The 17,401-nt window shown below is 45.8% G+C and overlaps 1 protein-coding gene across 2 annotated transcripts in view; it reads left to right on the forward strand.

Annotated features, from left to right (window-relative positions):
• Positions 1-17,401, forward strand: part of REEP1 (receptor accessory protein 1) — a 100,220-nt gene that overhangs the window by 67,693 nt on the left and 15,126 nt on the right. For both annotated transcript variants that reach the window (XM_073897449.1, XM_025868276.2), the window contains exons 4-5: positions 449-569; positions 3,269-3,382. In XM_073897449.1, coding sequence (XP_073753550.1) covers positions 449-569; positions 3,269-3,382 — 235 coding nt within the window. The remainder of the gene's footprint in view (positions 1-448; positions 570-3,268; positions 3,383-17,401) is intronic.

The raw sequence follows: 17,401 nt of genomic DNA on the forward strand, positions 1-17,401 counted from the left end.
ATCTCGGGGTTTAGTTTGAGCCCCATGTAGGGTGTAAAGATTTTTTTTTTTTTTAAGATTGCTTTAAAAAATAAAATCTTAGGGCACCTGGGTGGCTCAGTTGGTTAAGCGTCTGCCTTCGGCTCAGGTCATGATCCCAGGGTCTTGGGATTGAGCCCCACATCGGGCTCCCTGCTCAGCGGGGAGTCTGCTTCTCCCTCTGATCCTCCCCCCTCTTGTGCTCTCTCAAATAAATAAAAATCTTTAAAAAAAATAAAAAATAATAATAAAAAACAAAATCTTAGAAAAAGGAAAAAAAAAAAAAGGAGGCCTTGGGCTTTAGCTCTGTGTTTACACTTCACCGGGGGCCCGCAGCTATGTGCGGGCCGGAGAGGTGTCTGTGCTGCTGGGTCTCGGGGCCGTGTTGCCGAGAACCTAACCTAACGTGTATTTTCTCATCTCTCCCCAGGTTTCCATTCTATTATGAACTAAAAATAGCATTTGTAGCCTGGCTGCTATCTCCCTACACAAAAGGCTCCAGCCTCCTATACAGGAAGTTTGTACATCCCACGCTGTCTTCAAAAGAAAAGGTAATTTATGCTGCTCAGCCTTTCACTCCTTCCAGCAAGTAAAAAATTTAAAAAGCGATCAATAAAAAGGACAGAGTGTTTTATTGTAGGAGACCCTAGAATGTCTCTTATTTGCCTCCAACAATTTGTTCCTTCTAATCTTTTTTTTTAATGTATTTTTCTGACATGTTTAGAAATTGTGGTGAAATCCTCAAAAAGATGTTATGTATCATTACTTGTTGAAAACCATTTCCATAAATTGAAACAAAAGACAACAAAAGATTCACTCATAATTCAACTCCCCAAACTGAATTTCCTTCCTTTCAACATGCTCAGCTCCTGTCCTTTTATAGATAGATTTTTACATGGACTATTAAAAAATACTTTTAAAACATACCATAGGAAAACGGAAGCATAAAGAGATTAAATGACTTGAACTAGTGCCCAGATAGCTACCGATAGACACTGGAAGATAAGAAATGTCTTGTACAGTGTTTGCTTTATTGTTCAGTGATAAATATATGCCTACCAGTGGAATCCCTGCTATTTTGGTAATTATCAGTTGGTAAGTACTAACGAGAGCAGTCATAAAATTTGTTTCATGGCTATTTACCTTTTGTATTTATTTTGCTTCGAACTACTTCACAAACATCTTTGCAAGGAAAATATAGATTTGTCTAATGCCAGAGATGGGAAAAATAAGACAGGGAAAAATTGCAGGAAAGGGTCAGCAATAACTGAGAATTCAAGTAAGAATTACAACTTATATCTCTTGAAAAGAAATTTAATTCAAGCTACTTATAAGATAATGGCACTGTCTGTAAAATGATTTTTTGCTTAACATCTCTGCTGAACTTAATTTGCTGGATTTGCTTTCACTGGATTGTTCTTTTACCTCTGTCTTACTAGTTTGCTTTGATAACTTTGTTTTTTATGCATAAGTCTATAAATCTTTCTTAAAATAAAATTCTAAGTGTACCAAAAAACCCCCAAATACCAAAAAACGATAGAAACACTTAATATAGGTACAATATTTAAATTCTGAGATCTTAAGTTTGTTTGCACATAACCCATTTGTACTTGATCTTCATAAAGATTCATGAACACCACAGTACATAGAGATAAATTTCTTCTTTTGACTTATTAGAATAAGTTGCCAAGAGCAGGATTATTGGGTCCAATATTGTATAATTCATTAATTATATTACATGATCTTCTAAACTGGGATATGATTTTTAACATAAAATAGGAGCACTGTAGATGGCTTTATATATAAATTTCTATTGTTTCTGAAAGCTAAGTACTTTGGACTTCTTGGGGGAGGTTTTAGGGGAACATATTAATTGGATGAGCAGACTACTATAGACATTTCTGAGAACCCTTTTAGGAACTAGGATACAGCACTGCCTATCTCAGAAGGGTGGGTTTTGAGGAATGGGATCTCTCTCTTGACCTGGTTGTCAAATCCCTACTCTTGGCACTTCCCTTTCCCCAGATGCTGGGCTTACCCTGAAGCCACCAATGTCATTTCCATTGAAGTGAAGGTGACTGACTCTTAGAAGCTGCCAAGAATCCCTACCAGAGTCAGTCAAGGGTCACAATGAAAACTTAGTGTGGTGACTTCCTGGGGAAGTCTTAAACAAGGAATGCACAGGGGTTGACTGTCGCACTTGATACCTCAAAGCAAAGGAAATGCACTGATGTACTGAACTTCAAATGAGATCAAGGCCAAGTGTCATTGTATTACTGAACTCTGAAATGAGCTATCGTGATGTACAAAACAGCTGTTCTTAAAACAGTGACAACAAAGCAACCCAACCCAAACAAACAAAAAGAATAAGCCAGAGTTGATGCAAATTTGAAGTAAACCACTGTTTTGGTCCCTGAAGGAAAGAGACTTCAATCCTCTTTCCAACCTCCCCCTGACCCTGGGGATATTGTTGGATGACTTCTCATTTCTGCTTTTATTTCATTATCTGTAAAATGATCTCCCTTATCAACAAAAATGGCACTATCTCTTTCTGTGTCCTCATCTCTCCCCTTGATACCTACGTGGGAGGGATTTGGATATAGTATGAAATAGCTACAGAATAGTAGAATTTCAGAGCTGCCAGGGCCTGACCCCCCTTGAGATAGGAAGATGACAGTGGTTCTCACTTATTGAAACCAGCCACTGTGTTAGATGCTTTTCTGGAATGGTCTCAGGTAATCCTCACTGGGCTCCATGAATTAGGTACTGTCACTGTCCTCATTTTTCAGAAGGTCTAACACTTGCCAAGGCCTGACAGCCAGTTAGTGGCAGGTCTGAGGTTAGATGCTGGATTCTTGGTATTCTCTCCACCTTCAGTTCCTTCAGTGTCTTAGAGGGTGGCTATGTGTAGAATGGCAGGATCGTCCACATCCAGGACCCCTGGCGCCTTCCTGGAAGGTTAGAGGACTTTAGGAACAATCCTAGGGTATTGCTCGAAGAAAACCTTCCTGGATCAGTAAGTTGCTGTTTTTTTGAAATTCCTCTTTCACTTCCCTGCATCTCTTCCGTTTCCCTCCCTCCTCCTGTCTACCCTCCCTGCAAACACACACCCCAAAGTGCCTATGACTTTTCAGTCCCAGCGAGAATCCATGATTGGGCAAGCTGCCAAGCCCAGTGCTCAGAAGGGAGGAAAGAACAGAGCTTTATTTGAACCTTCCAACTCAGTGTGCCTGTGTTTATCCTTCAACAGGAAATTGATGATTGCCTGGTCCAAGCAAAAGACCGAAGTTACGATGCCCTTGTGCACTTTGGGAAGCGGGGCTTGAATGTGGCAGCCACGGCAGCAGTGATGGCCGCTTCCAAGGTACTGTGTGTGTGTGTGTGTGTGTGTGTGTGTGTGTGTGTGTGTGTGTGCACGTGCACGCATGCGTGCGGGGGGGGGGGGGGGTGTAGCCTGAGTACCACAGCCGCGTGAGCACCACCACCCCTGCAACCCGCCCTCCCACCCTGCTCATCACCCATGCAACTTGCATAGGACAGGCTCAGGACCAATCAGTGGTTCCTCATCTTTTGGGGGTCCCTTTGAAAATCTGATGGAAAAATTGGTGAATCTTACCCCCAGAAAATTGTGCACACACACACACGTGCACACACACACATACGTGCTCACACACACAAATGATGTGTGCAATATTAAGAGGTTCCCAGAGCTCCTGAAACTCATGATGGGTCCCAGATTAAGACCTCTGAATTACTTGGAGCTTAAGCCTGGGGGAAAGAGGAAACGAAAAGGGAGGGAGTGAGCTCTTCTCTGCAGTTTCCCAGGGTCACTGGGAGAGACCACTAAACTCAAAATATAGCCAGGTGGGGAGATGACCTGAGTGAGTGGGTGGCTCTGCGCACACGTGGCCCAGCCGACCCAGGGGGAGGAACCCTGGGTCCCAGAGGAGGTGAGCGGTTTGGACATGGAGGAGGAGGGTGTGTGTAGTAGCAGCAAGGAGAGCTGGAAGAGGTTTGAAGTAAACACTGGTTGCGTGGGACATCGGGATGTAGACCTCACTTCCTTCTCTTTCCATCCAGCCCCCTTCATGTCCTCTGTGGTCCTTCCTAGCTTCCTCTAACATCACCTGCTCCTTGTCGTTGTGCCAGTTTCTCATTGTGGGCTCAGCCCTGAAAAATTACATTGGTAGACACTTCCCCAGAGTAAATCCAGCAGATTCCCTTGTGTTTCCTGTTGACAGTCTTTACCCCCAGTCCAGATGTGGAGGAGGGGGTCTACTTTCAGCTGGGGGTGGAGGAGAGGCAGTTATACTAATGTTTGGCAAGACACACTGGCTGGGAGGTGAGTTGTATGAGCGAAGGGAAGCTGAGCTGTATGAACTAGGTGGTGACTGCGGGTTTTAGGCAAGTGGGGGCAGAGTTGTGAGAGGTTTGGAAGAGGATGTTTGATACCGACCTTGGTGCTCCATGGGCTCTGAGTGGATGGTTGGATGGAGCGTGTCGACAGGCAGCTGGGTCAGGGGACCGAGCCTGGTTTTCTGTGCCCTGAACCAAGAGAAGCACATTAGGAGCATTTCTGGAAGAAAGACTTACCCCTTGGGGCTGAGCGTTTGTTTGAAAAGTACCATCCACCTGAAGTCAAGGAGTTCTGCAGACGAAGGCTGAGAGAGAGAGAAGGAAACCCAAAGGGAATGATTCCTATTCGGAGAAGGACCAGCTCCTTCTATAACACAGAACTGTAGTGAGGTGTCCGCCCTCCAATAGCTGCTGGCAAGGTGATGGATCCCAGTGAGTATCTTTGGAGGGGACGTTCCGTTTTGGTATCCCAAGGAGATGTATCAGGATTTACAAAGAGCAGTGAATGCCAAGCTCCTTCTGTTTGAGATGTAACCATTTTGTGCTTTTATTTTTAAGCTGAAAGATAAGAGAACTCAGAATTGCTAAATTCTTAATTCATCAGGCCAACTTTGCAACACAAAGCTACAGAAACCTTCTCTCAGCCTGTCTCTCTACCCCATCTCTTCTGCTTCTGAAGCCTGAAGGAAAATGGGTTACTGCTCTTTGCTCCGCTCAGTCACAGAGCGTAAATGTGATGTATTTATCAGGGTGGCTCAGTATGGGTCTCCCGGCCATTCAGCAGCGTGTGTGTAAATTTTATTCTGATGGTAATTCTGTAGGGCCATCCTTTTCCAGGTCTGCCTCAAGCTGGAGCCTCCAGAGTCTTGAGACCATCTTGGCCAACCACTGCCAGCCCCTCAGACCACCCGGGGAAGCCCGTGAGCCCAGGCCTCTGGCCAGGCACCTTACAACAACTAAACACGGAAGAAGCTCCAGACAGTCTGAAACTTGCCTCAGGAAATAACTGCTCATTAGTTCTTTCTAGTTGTGCTACAGTAGTGAGGGATGCCCGCTTCCTGTTGAATTTGGTTTCAAATGGGAAAGTTTTCTGCCTTTTGGGGGCTTTGCTTTTCCTCTCTAAACATAAATATATTGAGAGAGAAAACACATCTTCTCTTCCAAAAATAATGCCCTCTATTTTTGAAACTGATGTGTACTTAAAAAGAAGTAAATCCAATCTGGCTGAGGGGTAAATCCGTGGTTTCCAGAGCAACAACGGATCACTCCAGGCAGGGGTCAAAGGATGGTGACTCACCAGTGAGTCCAAATCTGGCTTTCATGTCCAAACCACCTGGGAAGCTTTGTTTTCATTTTTTAATAGATTCTCCGATGTGCTGATTCAGAATCTCAGGCAGTAGGCCCAATCTCTATTTTTAACAAGTTCCCCAGATAATTTTTAAACAGCCAGCTCTGTACAGGTCACTGCCTGAGGCCCCTTCCAGAACCAGAAGCGCACAGGTGATTAGGGTTAGAGCACTTCATTTGAACATTCCTGGGATGCAGAATTAGCTTCTTAGACGTGTTAACGTTGAAAATGAGAAAGTGAGGTGTGTGTGTTTCATTTCCTTAAAACTTCATGCCAGTTGGGAAATATTATGGTGGGAAGACAAATTCTTCTCCCTCTTTGTAATGCTCCAAAGAGCCTAGCACAGTGCACTGCACCCAGCTGAGCCCTGAACAACCTTGGGATTCCCCTGGGGGGATAGAGCAATTTTGGGGGGGGGGAAAGACAGCCTGCCAAGTCACCCATGACTAGGGTGACCATATACGTTAATGTCCAAACCAGGTCACATCTGAGAGGGAAAGAGGTGCTGGAATAATTACACCAGGAATAGGTATACATGAGGCCTGTCCCAAGCAAACCGGGACTTAGGGTCACCCTACTCATGGCTCCATTTAACAACTCTTGGGCCCTGCCTGTGTCCTCCTGGAAAACACCCTCAACTCACAGATCCGTTCTCACTCTAAATATCTACTGCATTTGGCCAAATGGACACACAAGAGAGTGTGAGGTAACTAAAAGACTGTCTCTTACTTCAGACAGATTAAGGGTCAGGTGCCTGGATGAGGGCTCACTCCTCCCCTGTCTTCTGCTCTTTTTTCCATCCTTTGAAGGCTCCTCCCCAGAGGGGAAGTATGGAACTTCAAAGATCTTTTAGATGCTTTTGTTTATTTCCTTTTTTTTTAATTGAAGTATAATTGACATGTAAGATTACATTAGTTTCAGGTGTACAACATAATGTGGACACAATTTGAGTTAATCCCCTTTTTTTCTTGTAATGTTGAGCCCTGTCCCTCAAAAAAAAAAAAAAAGAATGCATGGTTTTTTCATCATCAGGAAGAGTGAAGAAACTTTGTACACCATATTGTACCAGTGTAAGCTATTATTAATGTTAACATATTTTATCTTAGAACTGGAAGAACAGAAACAACACAATTACACATGGGAAAGTCCTCCCCAGGCCCACTAACCCCCTCCCACTCCTAGTTTCCCCCAGGGTCTCATCCCTCTCTCTGGAAGCATGGATACATCTTTTCTTTCTATGAAAACTGCTCTCTCTCCTCCCTGAGGACACCCTTCTGAGGGACCATCTGTCTAAACGTCCCTTGTCTCTGAGTTGGCTCTGCGCCTAGATGTGGGGTGTTTCCTAGCTGGTAATTCCAGCCAGAGGGAAAATTGAGCCCCACATTTTTTTTTTAAGACTAGAACTAGAAATCTCTCTCTCTCCTTAAAAATAATACTCTAGAACCGGTGGAAACACAACCTCACACACAAGAGAAACCATAGTAAGAAAAACCAATTGATCAAAAGTTGGAAAATGGTGAGGCGTCCAAGGCCACCCTATGGTTCTTGAACTTGGAAGCACATGATAGGTTTCTTCTACCTGCCCGGTTCTTAGACCTGGTAAACCAACCTCGCTTTTTATTTGTCTCATAACTTGAAAAATAATGTGGTTTTACTCCCCCTAGAGATCCTATCCCTAGAACAGTTCCACTGGTACCCATACCATTGGTAAAGTCACCTGGTTAAAACACTGCTCCGGGTAGTGCTGACATTCTGTGGATTCGGGATTCTTCTGCCCCAGATTGTGTGTGGGCTTTTCTCCCTAGAATCTAGTATTTCCTATTATATTGTTAGCTTCTGGAGATGAGGGGCTCTAGATTCTTTTCCTTTGTTTCTTGCTTAGGAAAAAAAAAACACACACACACAAAAAGCAGAATAAAGATCCAAACAGTGCCTACTTGTTTAGTGTTCTGCGCGCATAGCTACTCATCAAGCCTTGCTGATTGATCTGAAGAATAAACTTTTTTGATTCTCTAGTCCTGCTCTACACAAGCAGCTCTTTACATCTGAATTAATTAGAAGCAAGTGCATTTAAAATGCAGTTCCTCAGTCATGCTAGTCGCATTCCTAGTCCTCGGCGGCCACGGTAGCAGGTGGCTGGCACGGACACAGAACGTTTCTGATGTCACAGAACGTTCTCTTGGGCAGCACTGCCCCAAGCCATCTCTGAAACCTCTTGGGTTCTCTTTGCCTTATTTTCACCCCTCTACCTGCAGTGCCCTGGCTTTGACAGGACCCCTCCCTTACCCACTCAGCAGTGCGGGGCCTCTGTATATGAGGTTCACCAGCAAAAGAGGGAGATGGAAACTCAGCTTATAACATCACCCATGGTGTCACTCTCATTTCTGCAACGTCTTCCCTGGCCCAGCCCCACTTTCACACCATGACTCCGTTTCCCCAATTTGCCAGCATGGTCGGCAGCCACTGGGGGATGCCAGGTCTTGGTTACAGCCCTAGCATCTGAACAGCTGCGCACAAGCCACAGGAAGACAAATTGTAGTGTTTTCCCACTCACTTTTTAAATTCCCACTCAATTTTGCCTTAAAAATAAAACTCTACGAAACAGTTCAGCATAGTTTTTTTTTTTTTCTAAAGTCCTCTCTCTATTATCCTTCCCTTTTATCCATCACTGCTTTATCGAAACCTCTTGCTTGAAAAAAATACTGCTCTCAAACCTTCATGAGACTTTGTTTTTGGAACCAGAAGCTCACTCCCAGAAGCTCATAAGACTAGTGACTTGGGGCTTCTGGACAGACTAGAGTTGTTTCTTCTTGCCTTTGGGTTTTTTTTTTTTCCTAGCTACCTATTATATACTAATTAGTTGTAAACTACCTGTTTACAGTGAATCAGAGGGCAGGTTTTGATTTCCCTTTTTATAAAACTTCCCTGTCTGGGCTCCCGCTCAGAAGGTATTTCCAGGGAAGAAGAAAAGAGTGCTGCCCCCTCCAGGTCCCCGTGTCTCACTTCACTGTCACACCCTCGGAGCTGAGGAACATTCCCGAGCCTTTGTGCGAGGGTTACATCAAGTTAGCCTTCTTTCTTCTGTTTTAGCCAAGGACCATGTGACATACAATTAATATTTAGAATTTACCACAAAAACTGGTTTTAAACGCCAAGATTTATCTAAACTGTCACAGACAGCCGGCTGACAGAGTTTGGAAGTACCGCCTACCCTCTGGGGCTCCCAAACAAAGCGACTTGCACCCCAGCTGAGCTTTCAAGACTTCCTGCCAGAGCGGGTCTACCATGTTGGCCTTCGTCACTCAACAGTGCATCTTCCTGGATTCCTCTTCTCCTGTGTTTCTCCCAGGACTGCTGCCTCGCCTCACCTCACCGCAGCTGGTAGACGACTAGGGAGAGGACAACACGCGGAAGATGCAGAGCCACCAGTCCGCTGAGGAGGAAGGGCTGGGAACTCACGCAGATGTCTCTCGCCTCCTCTCTGTTCCGAGTTTCCCTGTGGAGGTGATACGTAGCCAGATGTCTAAGTGGGAGGAGAGAAGGCTGCCCGCTTACCTGGTCTCTGACAGGAAGTCTGAGAAAGCATTTTTGAGATCACCTGTGAGCAGGAAGAGCTGCTTCTTGGCTGCGGTGATGTGGCGCCTTCTTGGTCACCTCCGCCTCCCTGGCTCTTCTCTCCCGCCCGCTCCATTCCTCCTCCTGTAGCCGCCCCCCTCCCCACAGCGTTGGGCGGGATCTCTCCAGGACCCCACCTCACTCTCCTTTCCCTCACCTTCAGCTGTCCCCCTGATGCACTGGTTCTCAGATTGACTTCTCTGCCGGGGGCTCAAGTACAGCGTTTCTGACTCTCCGCTGAACTTCTCCTCCCCTTGTCTCCTTGATACTTTTAGTCAGCATTTCCCTAACTCTGAGTCTGCCCCTCCTCTTGTGTCCCATCTTTGTCTGAGGACAACGAAATCACCATCCACCCTCTCAGGCCTTCAGGCTCCAGATTTCAGTCATCTTTGGTGCTCCTCCTTCTTCCCCACTTACTCTTCAAGTCCTGCCCATTTGACATCCCTTCCCTTTCTCCAGGCTTTCTTCCCCACCCCCTTCCTTTCAGCTTGGACCATTGGAGTAGCCAGGCAAGTAGTCACTGCTCCTCTCGTCTCCCTTCCTGCTTGAGCCCCGATCCCAGCTCTTCCTGCTTGTCCTGTCTCCCCTTACCTTTCTGGCTCCTCTTGCACTGCACTCACAGTACCATCTTATGTCCTCTTCTAGAAGTAGCAACTCTGTGTGCTCTTTCTAGAACTTTCCCTTTCCTGCCTCTCCTCCTGTCGGTCCTTCATCTGTCTCTGTTGCCACCTGTTTGAAATCCTGTCCACCTTTCAAGGTCAAATGCCACCTTCTCCACAGAAACCTCTTCTGATTCCAGGTGGAACAACATGTTCTCTTGCTTCTTGGTCCCCACGTGGCACTCTGTTGTGATCATTATGATTCATGTCTTATCTAGTAGGTGCTCAGTCAATGTGAAAGGAATGAAGAACTTTCCTACATATTTTTAGCTGTGTCAGCTAATAGAGCAATGGTTAGCATCACGGGTGGGCCTTGGAGGTAAGTAGAGCCAGATTAAAAACTCCAGCTCCCACACTTACTGCTTCATCTCTGTGAGTCTCAGTTTCTTCACCTGCAAAATGGGCTTGACCATGGTGCCTGCCACCAAACAATTATGAGACAGTGAACCTAAAGACTGCAGAATGCAGAGCTCATACTAAATGCTTAATAAAGGTTGCCTATTATTCACTTCTCCTGTATGTTGGTTTGATCTTAAGGCTGATCGTTATTCTGTTGAGCAGAATAAAAGAAACGTCAGATGTTGGCATTGGGCAGCCATTTACAATTCAGACTCTTCTGGAGAGGAAGCTGAGTTTCCCTCTCGTGTGGCTCTAGACTCTCTTCCCGTCTTTTCTCTTTGGTGTGGTTGTGTGAGTACAGTATCTGGTGCTACCTGGGCTCTTGTCCCAGTCAGCCTTGCCCGTGCTGGGTCTCCTGGGGCAAGCCACCCTCCAGCCCTCGCATTCAGGTCCCTCATTGCTCTCTGCCCGACTTTCCATACCATTGTTTCCTCCTCCTCTTCAGCCTCCAGCTGAGTGGGTCCCTGGGGTCAGCTTCCAACTGTCAGCACCTGCCCTCCCCCAAGAGAGAAGGAATGTCAAACCTGTGGGTTGCTAGAGCAGGCAGGAGCCTGAGATGCAATCTTTGTCACCCCTTACTTCACAGGACTGGACACCGAGACCCGGATGTTGAGGGGTGCACCCAGGGTCACACAGCTGGGAGATGCCAAGCTGGGTTCCCAGTGAGACTTTCTAGTTCCCTGCATCACTGCAAGCACCCCCAGGCTCCTTCCCCAAACCCCCCCCACCCTTCCCCCCATGCTGGGCTGACACTTCCTGACCATTATGTGCTGGGGTCACATCACCAGTCCCCGAGAACCCATGGCTGAGTCCCTGAGAGATGACTGTCTGCCACTGAGATTTTAGAGTCAGTCACAGCCCTGGATACTTCTCAGGTTGTCTACCTGCTCTTGTGACCATTTTATATCAAATGTCCCTCGGAATGAAGAAGGCGCATTAATATGCATAAGGCGGCTGGCAAATGGCACCAGGGCAGGCTCCCTCTTTGCCCTGAGGCAAGGCTGGGGCAACACTGAAGTGCAGGATGTGGTACATACTAGGTTGAAGGAATTTGGAGGACAGATACATGTTACTGTAAGATCTAGTTCCTTTAAAGCTTCATCACTTTACGATAATGTGGGCATATTTGCAAATACAACTCTAGCTCTACTTCTCACTAACAGTGGAACAAATGGGGATGCCCTTCCCCCTCCGACCCTAGTCCTTTCTCCCCCTCATTGTCCTTTGGCAACATCCCTCCTGTGTCCCCTCCACTCCCCGCCCAGGAGGAGGGATCCTCTACCACATCACCCTCCCCTCAGGACCTTTGCCTCTCCAAGGAGGAAGCTTGGACCAGGAAAAGCTTCACAGCTGGGACTCGGTGGTGGACTTGTACATGTGAGGGCAGGGACATCAGCTGTGTGTGAAGAGTCCTTCCTGGTGACCCTGAAACCCTATCACCGGGGTACGGGCCTGACTCAGGTGGCCAGGCCACAGTATCCTTCCCCTTTCTTTCGGATGCTGCAGCCCTGGCTTCACTCAAGTTCAAGCTCCACCAGGTGTCAGCCAGCTGCCCTCTCTCCCTCCCCTGATAGTCAGCCCCACGTTGTGTCATCTTTGTCATTTGCTGCCTTGTGTGCATTTGTGTCTAGATGCCCCGGGCTAGACTGTGAGCTCCTTGGGAGTAGGAATCCTGTATCATGTTTCATATTCATCTTTGTTCCTCTGTGGGGCTTCACACGGAGCTTTGTCAACACTCCCTCTGCATCTGCTGTGAATGGAGGAAGAAAGAAAGGAGTGAGCGAGTGAGCGAGTGAGTGAGCGAGTGAGAAAGTGAGCGAGTGAGCGAGTGTCCTAGGTGAAGACAGCATGGCGCTCTTCAACCCGGTTTTGTAGGCTTGGTGCCCATGGCTTTTTTTTCTTTTCCCCTTTGTCAGGTGGCTCGACTCTTTCATTTTGTCTCCTCTTTGGACCTCAGAGAAGGGCAGGTAACCCCGTTGAGAGATGTGACTAACTCCAAACCGATCCAGTCAGGTAGAGAGGCTAGCAGCCCCCTCTGCCCACCACCAACCCATGGTCTGGATCCAAGCCAGGTGTTTCTTCTCCCGACACCTGTGTGTGTATGTGTGTATTAATCCCAGAGCCAGTCCCACTTCAGCATCCTTCCAGAGCCTCTTTTTTGTGTTACTTTGGTAGCAGCTAACATGTGATTAACTTACTTGAGTTTTGTTTTTTTTTTTTCTTTGTTTAATGCCCGGAGAATGAGTTGAATTTGATGACTGATGCTGTTGTGGGAGAAATCCTGTCTCGTTCTTTCTTTCTCCTTTGTTTGTTAATCTAACGCTATGTCACCATCAAGGTGCCCCATCTTCATCCAGCATGTCAAAAAGGAGCCTGCTTGGCAGTGATGTGGAGCATGTGTAGCTATAGAGGTTAACTCTGTCAGCGAGGTGGGTAGCCCTTTAGAAGGAAGCACTAACTCTCTTTTTGAATTACCAGTGGGAAATGTGGTTATGCTGGTGGCTTTCTTATCAATTGCCTGACTCACTAAAACCTATTGTCTTTATTCTCTTTGTCATCAGTTACAGGCATTCGATATCTGTGAAGGCTCTGCTGGAGCCTTCCTCTGTGACTTGGTGTGTCTCTCTGGTAAAGAGGACCTCATCAAGGGCTTGCAGCCAAGCTTAGCTGCTGTGTTGAATCTGGGCTCTGTGGGCCCTAATGGCAGGCATCCTATTAATGGTAAATTGTTTTACTTGGAATGCCAGATTATTAAAGGTCTGGGTTTTCCAGGAACACACCCCACCCCCCGACTAAGAAAAACATCAAAATGGGCACTTGGCTGGCTCAGTCCGTAGAGCACGCAACTCTTGTTCTCAGAGTTGAGAGTTTGAGGGCCACGTTAGGGGTAGAATTTACTTTAAAAAAAGATAATTAAAAAAGAAAAACATTAAAACATACAGAATTTGGTGTGTGTTGGCTAAGTGGCTTTCTCATTCCTTACCAATTGAGGGAGAGATTAAAGATCTCATATTAATAGAAAGTTCAGTGACACAGTTTACCTTTTGAAGTCTTATTTTCTAGGAGTTTTAGTTAGAAAATAAAGATTAAAGAATTAGGAATGGATTACCCTCCCTTGTCCCCAGGCACATCTGTGGAATTTCTGGGGGTTCTAGGAGCACCGATGAAAGAACCCCCAGGCCATATTGTGTTTACATGCCCAGAAAGCAGCCAACTGGGTCTGTGAAAACAAACAACATGTAAACAAGCAACAATAACAGAACTGGGTAGACGTGCTTATAACACCATAGGGAATGAAGAAGTCAGGAGTACAAGAGATTATAGGTAAGTAAGAGATTTGTTCTCATGGAAGGCTGAGTATGTCTCCCTTCTCAGTCCCATGATGACAGCCTTTGGAGAGGCTCTTCCAGAGGTGGGCTGGTAAGGACAGTGCTGACATGTGGTATGACAGCCCCAGGGACAGGCTCAAATGTACCTGAAGTAGGCTGACCTAGCATTCTTAGCTTTTCCTATGGCTCATATTCTAAACTGAGTGTTGGCTGGGGAGGAAGTTGATACAGGACTTTAAACACACACACACACACACACACACACACACACACACACACACACACACACGCTGGAATCTATTCATCCATCAGAGTTGCCATGGGAGACCCAACTTTTATTTTAGAGATTTTCAAATAATTCTAGAATCCCTTATTTTGGAATTGCAATCAGAGCCAGATAATGAGCCACAGAAGAGGGTCGTAGATTCCTGAACTCAGAAGTTTCCAGTTGGAAGGGAATCTTGTTCAGTGCTTTAATTTCTCAGTGAGGTTGCAAGGCTGAGAAAGACCAAGGTGAATTGGTCAAGGCCCCTCATAGCAGAGTTGAGTCTAGGCTCTCGGAGCTGGACAGTGAATACATTGCACTGTCTAGAGACACCACCTCTTCCTTCTCTGTTCTCATTTATTTTTTAAAAAATAGTTCCGTGTCATTCTTTTTTGGTCTAGGTGGCATTTGTCAGCATCACGCAAGCCCTGTATTTACAAAAATGGGTCCTCAAGGCCATCTTGGGAAAGTGCTGTGAGTGTTCTGAAAATGAATTGGTAATGATTTCTTAAAGGTAATACACGTTTATGGTATAAAATCCTAAAAGCACAGAAGAGGGCATGCAGTGAAGAGTTGGTCGTACTCCTGCCCCTGTCCTCCACTGGCGCGGCTGCTTTAAAAGAAACCTGTGACCTTTCAGCAGGCACTTTCACCAATGCATTCATTTGGCCATTAACCCAGGATAAGGGTGATAGCCCCATCTCCTTAGCAGACAAAACTGCACAGACCTCCTCTGGCACAGAATGAAGTGGCAGCTCTGAGTGGCGGGTGACCAAGAAATCTACTTCTCCTTCCCCTTGGCCCCCATCTTCACCTACCCACGTCCTCCAAGGCCAGGTCATGTGTGGTCTCCTGTGGTAAGCCTGGCCTCTCTGACCTTTGCACCCGCCAGCCCTCTGGCATTTCTCATACACTCCTTGAGGACAGAGCTCGAGTCCCTGCTCCACAGGATGCTCCTTCCGGTCTGGGACCCTGGCCGATGCACTGGGTGGAGGTGGGGATTTCCTGTTGCTGCACGTTACTGAGGGGATTGCTCAGTAAATGGCCGTATGTTCCTTCATTGAACTCCTTGACCCCTACTGTGTATCAGACAGAGAGGCAGACACCAAGGCTGCACTAGTAAATAAAACAAACAGTCTGGAGGAGAAGACAAACCAACAAACAATAGCAGTAGTTAAATATAATTGTGTGACGTGCTACAGGGAATCCCAGACTGCACTGAGAGCCTATGTCAGGTTGCTGAGCTGGTCAGAGAAAACTTCACGGAGAAGTGCAACCATATTGCATTGAACCTAAAATGCTGTGGTTTCTAAGATATATTGTTATCTTATGTACCTCTAAGGAAGAAGATATTGCCAATTAAATTAGGACAGAATGCTTTTGTGCTTAGAATTTTTACTTCTGCTTATCAAAAGGACTCTTTTAGACTAGTTTAGACATAGATTCTTCGTGTGTCACTTTTGTACATACATTAAAAGGAACATATAAGCACAATCAGTTGGTTGAGGTCTTCCTAACCTTAGTTCTTCACTTTCTGAGTCTGACTCTTCTGAATCACTTCTCAGCTGAGCTCCTCCATATCCCTTTATGACTATGTCGTATCACTGCCTTCCAGAGCACTGGTGATACAGAGCTCTTGTCTCTGGGATTTTCATCCACGCTGCCGATACCCATTCTGCCAGGTTGGATGCTGCCACTTTCTTGATCTTACCAGAGGTGTCAGTGGAATGTGTTTCAGACAACCGGGACTCCTATTTCTTCTTCACGTGGTTCTTAATGGTTTGTGGTTCAGTTCAGTTGTCCAGTCCATGCCATGAGGAATAATAACCAAATGCATTCATATGTAGACAATGACAGTGATAGATATCAAGGCAACAATAATTGTAAGACACACCCCCATCTCAGAGATGAGAAAAATATGTATGTCTTGAAATTGATTAAAGTCATTTACAAGAAGTCTAGGAGTAAGTGGGTGCTGTCATTATTCTAGTGAGGAAGTGATGTCAAGGCTCTGGATGGATGTTTCTATGAGTCTCTTAGTCACAGATGGCAGCTCCACCATGCTCAGAGGCAGAAAACAGGGAGCAGGGTCAGGCCTTTCTTCTCTTAGCAAGAGAAAATACCTTTCCCAGAAATCCCTTAGCAGATCTCCCCTTACATTGGGCAGAATTACATCACATAGCCATCCATCGCTACAAGGGGGATTGGGAAATCTGTTTTTTGTTTGTTTGTTTGTTTGTTTTAACCATGTCAAGAATGGGGTTGGGGATGACTTTTGGATGGCCAACTAACAGTATAACCCACTGTGGGCAAATTCGTTTGAGCTACAGTGAGTGAACCTGAAACACTGGAGGACCTCTCAAAGGCTTTAATATTGTAATGTGGCTCATTGAATTATGGAGAATATGGCATTAAGCTTTAACAAACTTAGGGGATCCAACTTTATTTTCACAAAATAGGAAGCCCAATTTTGTGGAGTACCAGTGAACAATTCTTGGTTGTTCCCAGAATAATAAAATGGAGGTTCTTCAGAGCAGAGCCAAAGTGGCAGCGTGGATTGGGGTCTGTGGAAAGCGAATGGCAGTAGGTTTGGAGAGGAGCCTGAGCAGGGCTGAGAGGTTTACAAATGAGAGAACCATATCAATTCTAACCATTTCAGAATGTTTTGACAGATAAAGGCTAATTTGTTTTCGAGATCTTGTATCCATGCTGCTGTGATGTTGCCTGAGTCAGGACTGTGTTGATACAGAGCTACTATTATCCCTTTTTCTTTCCTAACCTCTGCCACTTCCAGTCTTCATGATGCTCGTGATATTGGAGCTAGGCTGGCTGGCTGGCTTCTGGGAGTGGAACTGAGTGCTTTGCCGAAAAGGACATGTACGGTGTCCGCTGCTGCATGCTCTCAGATACATTGCTGAGCATTTTGCAAGAGCTGCTAGACACATTGATGGAGTTCATCCCCGGCCATTTATTTGGGCTTGGGGTCATGAAGCCCCTCCGTGTCCTTTTGGCCAGATGCTCTCTTTTGATTTTTTATTTCGACAACAACTTGTGTGTCTCAGGCAACAGTATCCTCCTCACCGTCACCATCATCATCATCACCATCACCATCATAACTGGCATTTTTTGAACACTTACTATGCATTGGGCTTTATAATGGATAGTATTTGGGCATAAACTCATGTAATCCTCATCATGTGGATGCTCCTTGGCAGAGAATATTGAGGGGTGGACAGAGGTGAAGGTCACCCAGCTATTAGTGATACGGCTGTAATTTGACTCTAGTCTGATTCTAGAACCCTTGCTCTTAATCTTCACTTTCTGTAGCTTCTGGTACGGCAGCTCTGTGTGGTTATTTGTACATTTGTCTTTTTACATTTTGTCCGAAATCGAGCTGTATATTTGGTGTTTC

This window comes from Callorhinus ursinus, unplaced genomic scaffold, assembly GCF_003265705.2.
Source record: "Callorhinus ursinus isolate GAN/ISIS: 27379988/994484 unplaced genomic scaffold, GSC_fseal_2.0 scaffold10, whole genome shotgun sequence".
Lineage (NCBI taxonomy): Eukaryota > Metazoa > Chordata > Mammalia > Carnivora > Otariidae > Callorhinus > Callorhinus ursinus.